Here is a 7216-nt window from a genome sequence, read left to right as displayed (position 1 = left end):
TGTCCGGGTGTATATGTACATGCATTCAAAAGCTGATGCAACTATCTGTAATGGGGCTTGCTGTGTTAGAATCTAAGGGGTCCTCTTGCAGTTGAATTGGAATTTCAACCTTTGGATTACAAGTTTTGCATTTTCTTTGGTCCTGTTTGAATGTTTCCTTCGTTTCTTTGATTCATTCCTGCTATTCATCTTTTCTATCTGCTAAAAATTTCTGTTTTGTAGTCTTTTTTTGTTCTTTATGGTGTAGATTGTTGGCTCAAGTGACAAAGTATGTAACTTGCTAAGGTGTTACTCTGGCTATTATTTTCCTTTTCTTCAGGCAAGTTTTATTTTGGTATGTCTCAAGTCTGACTTTGACGAGACTCAGTTATACTTGTTAGCAGCAGTTCAACATGTGACATTTGATGCACAAGTACTAGATATTTGTGCATATGCATGAACGAGGGATACGAGGGTTTGGGAACTTGAACTTCTGACAGCATTTTAAGGGTTTACCAGTGGTTGTTAGGTTATCTATTGCGGTTTACACATGTAGTTGCAAAATTTGCTTTTCTTTTTTTTTCTCCGCTCCTCAAGTGGGAGTGATTATTTGCTCATATATTTGCAAAGGTTATCGTCTTTCTTGGTTAATTTGAATGGATTCACTCTGACACCAGGGTTGAGGTCCCAGAAGAAGTTGTAACGTATGAGTGCTAGTGTTTGTTCCGCGAGCACTTTATTATTAATGTAGTTTTGAAGTTTGTGGATATATGGTTTTTTCATTTTTTGTCTGCAACAGCAACTATCTAACTTACTTTTATTCTTACTCTAAAGGGGGAGTCTAAAGATGTTTGTATAATGGCAACTATGTAATCTATTCTTACTCCTACTCTAAGGGAACGGAGGCTAAAGAGACTTATACGAGGGTTAAGGTGTAAACCACAAGACTAAACAAGTATCGTACTGCACTTTCTAAATTTTTAAAAATATAAGAAGCATTATGCTTCTTGTGTGATGCATTCGGTGGCGAGAGCTTTAAAGGGCTTTCCCTAGCCATTGAACCAAGGTCCCATGGTTTGAAGTTTGTGGATATGGGAGCCAGGAAAGAGAATGGGAAGAATGTAAGGTCCCGTTTGGAACCTGAGTTTTTTAGAAGTTTGTCTAAAACTTTACTGTAGATTACTGTAGAAGTTGTAGAAAAATTTTTGTAAGATTAAAAACTTTTTTTTCTTTTCATTTTCTTTCTTCTCTTTCTTTTTTCTTTTTTTCTCCCTCTCTCCCTCTCCTCCCCTTTGCCCTTCCCCCTCCCCCTTCCCTCGCCTGCCGATGCTTCATCTGCAGGCGATGGAGGAGCAACAGAAACAATCGGTGGTTTGTACTAGTGGTAGTAGTGGTGGTGGTAGTGGTGGTCGTCGAAACAATCGGCAATTCTCCTGCTCTTGCCGGACAGATCAGGCACACAAACTTTTTTTTTTTTGCAATTTTCCCTCTCCCCCCTCTCCTTCCCCCTCCCCTGCCACCCTCACCCTAAGTTTCAGAGAAAAAAAAAAAAAAGAAAAGTCAAACCTTTCCTTAGCCTTCTGTTGAGCAATCTGGTGCGATCTGGTGTTGCTACCAGATCGGCTAGAGGGGAAGGGGAAGGGTGGTGGGAGAGCAGTGGGGGAAAGGGAGAGGGAGAAAAAAAAGGGAAGGACCAAATCGGGTAAAGGCGGAGGACAGCGGGGGAGGAAGAGAGGGAGAGGGAGAAAGGAAAAAAAAAAAAAAAGGAAGACCGGCGCCGGAACCGGTGCCGGTGGTGGTGGTCGGCGTCAGAGGTGGTGGTGGGGGAAGAAGAAGAAAAAAAAAAGGAAGGGAATTTTTTTGTATGTTTTGGGTATTTTGAAGTGTGTGGGTAAAAATCTTTAATAAATTTTTTGGGGTTTCTGTAGCAAAAATTGTTAAAAACCTAGTAGCATACAAACTTGCAAAAAAATTGAGGTTCCAAACAGGCTGCTTTGGGAGTTTCAATGGGAAAGTAAAGAAGAAAGGGAATGGAAAGATTTGGGTGTGGATGGCGTTGTGACCTAAAGGAGAGAGAGTTGAAATTGTGCAGAAGTAAGGGTCTGTTTGGTTGGAAGTAAAATGTTTTTCTCGGGAAAATATTTTCCGTAGAAGTAATTTTCCATGAAAATCATTTCCCTTTCATCATTTTCAGGTGTTTGGTTAGATTATTGAAAATATTTTCTTACTTCATTTTTCTGGTGTTTGTTTAACTTTTGAAATATTTTCACTTTTATCTCTATCTTTATTTTCTACACATTATAACTACATACTTCTTCCCATGCAAAATAAGAAAATTTATCTTATTGTTTAACTTTAAAAAATCTTGGAGAAAGGTATATATGAATAAAAAATATCTCCTTAAGCAAATAAATAAATTGCTGGCCATTTAGTGTCAAATATCAATCACATGCAATGCTTATTGTGACATATATCTTGCACTCTCACTGCTGAAAGTTTCTCTAGAAAAGAATATTCCTATTATACATAATTAATTACTAGCATACGATGAGTAGGATGAGGTTTTTTTTTTATTTTAAATATACTAGGGGGAGAGTTGGGTGGTACGGGGGAGGGAGTATAAGGAAGAGGTATTGGGTTCGAGTCTTCCTGTTTACACTAAAAAAAAAAAAGAACATACTGCAAGATGATTTCAGTAAGTTTGGAACATACTACAGGCAAGATGTATGCATTTCGGAAAACAACTTCAGGAAGTTGGGAAGGAAAGTTGTTTTCCATAAGATGAGTGAAAATATTTTACATAGGAAAATATTTTCAGTAGTTTTTGTGCAACCAAACACGAGAAATTAGAAAAATATTTTCCTGGAAAACATTTTCACCCGAAACAAACGGACCCTAAATGAAAGTTGTGAGCAGAGCAATTAAAGTACTCATAACTGCCACTTCTTCTCCTCAAAAAGTTAGGCAGTACATCAGTACATGTAGCATGTCCCAAATCATTTTGATTCTCTCCTAGACCCCCAAACAAGCTTAATAAGCTTTCTCTCCTCTGCTCCCTCAAAAAGTCACGACTCTAAAATTTCTCTCGTCTTTCTTCTCTCTCCTAAACTACCAAACTAAGCTGCAAAAAGATAATTATACTCTAAGGTGCCACTGAAATTGCCAACTTAGGATGGGCTATGGTCATTCTATCCATGAACATTCTTTTTCCAGTAAATTGTCTTCTATATTGACCTTTTCCTTATGAAGCCTTACTCAGTCACACAGGCAAACTCAAGACGCCCCGCCATTAGTTCCGTTTGAAACATCCCGCCCAATATTTCGCTCCAGGTTGCATGACTTGGAAGTTTGGACATCTCTGGGCGTTTATGGATTTGAACTTTTTTTTTTTTTTGCCGTTTTAACATTTTTGGGTTGTTTTCTAGGTGGGGGTGAAGGGAGGTATTGCGGAGTCGTTACATTCGCCTGGCGTACTCAACTCCCAATAAAAGAATTCCTCGAGTAAAGCAAGTCTTTCTTGTTTAGTAACCAGCAGATGGGCACTCCATTCTCTTGTTTGTGAATTTCTTTTTGGGTGGCAGTTAAATGTCCCATGAGTAACCAAAGGATGTTGGTACAAGTGAAAGGACTTCTATCCCTTAAACATGAGGTTTTGGGTTTAAAATTCAAGGCAATGAAAAGGATAATTTTAGAAGAGTATCCCACGCAAAGGGTTCAGTTCGACTTGAACAAAATTAATCTGAGACCGTAAAACGGACACGAATACATGTGGTTTATACCAAAAAAAAAAAAAAAGTCCCATTAAATGTGCAAATAGGTTCTTCTGATGGGAAAGAAAGGAATATAACAACATAATATAATTGTATACCATGTAACGTAAGAAGTATGATAACTGCATAGAATTGGGTGAAAAGACATTGACACTTGCCCCAACTCCTAGAAGAGGGGGTTTACAAATGCAATGTTAAACCGTCCAATCATCCGGATGCACAAAATTGGACTACAAGAATCTAAACAAAATTTATGTATTCTGTGACGTATGCTGACAGCATATGACTAAGAAGTTGCTTATCCGCAAAGTGCAGCCATTGCGTACAGGCTTCAATTGGTTTTTGCGGATTGGAAGCAGAATTTGACTTCTTAACTCTCAATTCTTTGTTTAATTCGTGTGTTACTTCAAAAATGTGAACAATCCAAACAAAACTTCAATTGTATTAGTATCACACATTTTTTTCCCAAACTAGTGTAGAATTTTAACTTCTGGCTTTCTGTATCCCTATTTTAATCAATTATTAAGTCTTGAAGGAATCCCAACATAGCTAATAGAAATAGATAATGAATTTCCACTTTATCCTTACTCTAATGCGAAACTAATTGAGAGTTATGGCAATATCTTGATTATCTATGTAACCAAGTAGAGCTTAAATGAGAAATTAAATCACTTCAAGGATAAGGTACACTACAATTCAACAAGAAACTTGTATAATTTAAGTGATGCTCGAATAAGAAAGACAAACACTTGCAGGCTAAGTTAGAGCTCAGCAAGAAACCTAAATAGATCTATAATTATCATTTGTTTAGCTTTCTTGCATTGCAAAATGGCACCATGTCTATAAATATTGCCTTCCAAATCCAACAAGTATAACACTTCATTTTTAAGAACAAAAAGTACCCAGGTTTTGCATACACAAAGTAAGCTGGCTGAGAAAATGGACAAAGGAAAGAATAAGTGGGCTGTTTTAGTAGGCTGCAACTATCCAAACACAAAATATACATTGCATGGATGCATTAATGATGTTCAAGCGATGAGAGATTTGCTCGTTAAGAAGTTTGGATTTGATCCAAAAAACATTAACCTTTTGACCGATAAACCAGGCAGTTTCATCTTGCCCACAGGTGCCAACATCATGAAGGCACTTAATCGAATCGTTGATCAGGCTCAATCTGGTGATGTCCTATATTTTCACTATAGTGGCCATGGAACACTTATTGACAAGCCATTCCTTCCATTCTCCAAAGAAGAGGCAATTGTTCCTATTGACTTCAATCTGATCACAAGTAAGTTGTTCCCTTATTGGTCTGTGTTTTTTCAGTATCTTGAAGCTTGGTAATACTAATATGTACTTGCAATAATTCGTTAACTTTGTCCAAAACTGCAGATGTGGACTTTAGACATCTGGTGAATAAGTTGCCAAAAGGAGTAACTTTCACTGTCCTTTCTGATTCTTGCCACAGTGGAGGCCTCATTGACAAAGAAAAGGAACAAATTGGACCTTCCAATAATCATCTACACGGGGATTCTTCTATTTCCTGCAGCAAGCCTAAGGCCATACCTTATGAATCTGTACTGACACATCTCTCATCTTTGTCAAACATAAACACCACTGATATTGGAACTCATTTGTTGGAAGTCTTTGGAGCAGATGCAAGTCTTAGGTTCCGCTTACCTCATGTCGAGCTAGAGTTCTATAAGGCACTGAAGCAGGATGAAGGAATTCTGCTTAGTGGATGCCAAGCAGATGAAACTTCAGCTGACGTAATTTCTGAGAAGGGGGAGGCCTTTGGAGCATTTAGTAATGCAGTTCAACAAGTTTTTAAGGAGAATTCAGGACCTCTGACCAACGCAGAGGTGGTTTCCATAGCCAGAAAGATTTTAGCTAACCAACAGTTTGAGCAACATCCATGTCTTTATTGCAGTGATGAAAATGCAGCGGCTACTTTCTTACCCCAATCTGCAACTGCTGCAAGCTCAAGTACCTGAGTGACCGTCTGTTTTTTGTTCTCAGCTTGTCTCCGGACAATGAAAGAAGACATGTATTACAAATAAATTGCTTCATCCTTGTACCAATTTGACTTGTGCTTTTGCAAGTTTCTATTGGAAGACCATAAAAGAATTCTGACTAAAAGGAGGCTTACAGTAACAAAAAGTCGATTCCACTATACTAGATAATATTATAGTTGAAACTGACAATCTTTTTCATACCAATTTGCTCAATTTATAGTGGTAATAAACTTAACGATATCTCAAAAATCTGATCATTCTTTCTCCTAGATAAACTTATCTTTGATTGATTTTTATGGCTCCTCATGTTATTAGTTTGTTGATAGAATATTAATTTCTTCTTGCAATCATATAGAATAACATTGAACCGTGGGTGTAATTTTTATACTTCCATGTGTAGTATTGTACTGTAGGTGTAATCTTTGTACCTCCTTCACTCTGTGCCTAGAAAAAATGCTCCAACCTTTATTCCATCAACGTTTACAACCAACATTTTTAGTAACAAAGATTTTAACTTTTACTTTTCGATTTTATACAGTAAAAGAGCTTATGTGGGACTCTTTTATCTTCAAATTCGCCTCCCCCATTTCCAAATCTTGGCTCTACCTTTATTTGAAGATGCTTATGCTCTCAAACTCAACTTCATAGCAACATGTTTATGATGGATGAAGGATGAATTATTGTGCAGTAGGACATTTTATTTTTCAAACCACAATGAAAAAGAGGGAAAAGGAAGCTAGTTTAGTTCCCAAACTAAACATTTGAACAATGTATGTCGGCAAAAACTAGTAAACTGAAAAACCAAAGAAACTAATATGCGCCGTAATTGAGTAAGGGAATCCAAGCCATCCATCTAAGGTCACTTAAGTACGATTTAAACCCCGAGGACGACAGGTTGTGTACGTACTTTATGAATGCTCGCACTCCATATCATTTGTTTAAGGACCTATTAAACACTTTTGAAAGTTCAACGACCAAATAGGATCATTAATATGTAAGACTTGACTCTCTGAAAAGAAGCAATTATGACCCATATGATTGATTCTAAAGTGATTGATATTATGAGTAATTGATTGACATTTTTTCAATAATTAATTAGTATCTCCCATTTATTAGTGATTGATTGGTATCTTCTACTAATTGATATCTTATTCAATCAATTAATCAATTAAATCGATCAATTAGTCAGAAAATATTATTTTAATTATGAATTATGGCAATATTCCTTGATGGAAAGAAACACTAGTAATTTTGGTATTTGCTAGTAAGGGTCCCTAGCATAACTTATAAATAGTCTATGGTATTCCATCAACAATACACACTCTGGTTAAGCGTAGACTAGAAGATCCTTACTTTTAATTCTTCTTCTACTTATCTCTTCTTCTACACATTTATGTGCTTTCTTTGTTAGTATAGAGAAGAAGAAGGCAAGAAGGTAAGGACCTGTAAGGATTT

The 7216-nt window shown here is 36.8% G+C and overlaps 1 protein-coding gene across 1 annotated transcript; it reads left to right on the top strand.

The window, feature by feature from the left end:
• The first annotated feature begins 4580 nt into the window (after positions 1 to 4580).
• On the top strand, positions 4581 to 5885 carry LOC113692424 (metacaspase-9). The gene is made up of 2 exons (XM_027210835.2): positions 4581 to 5037; positions 5139 to 5885. The coding sequence occupies exons 1-2, from the start codon at positions 4689 to 4691 to the stop codon at positions 5738 to 5740; spliced, it is 951 nt and encodes a 316-aa protein (XP_027066636.1). The 5' UTR covers positions 4581 to 4688; the 3' UTR covers positions 5741 to 5885.
• The last annotated feature ends 1331 nt before the right edge of the window (positions 5886 to 7216 follow it).

Source organism: Coffea arabica, chromosome 6c (assembly GCF_036785885.1).
Source record: "Coffea arabica cultivar ET-39 chromosome 6c, Coffea Arabica ET-39 HiFi, whole genome shotgun sequence".
In the NCBI taxonomy this organism is placed as follows: domain Eukaryota; kingdom Viridiplantae; phylum Streptophyta; class Magnoliopsida; order Gentianales; family Rubiaceae; genus Coffea; species Coffea arabica.
This window is presented reverse-complemented; position numbering and strand designations above follow the sequence as displayed.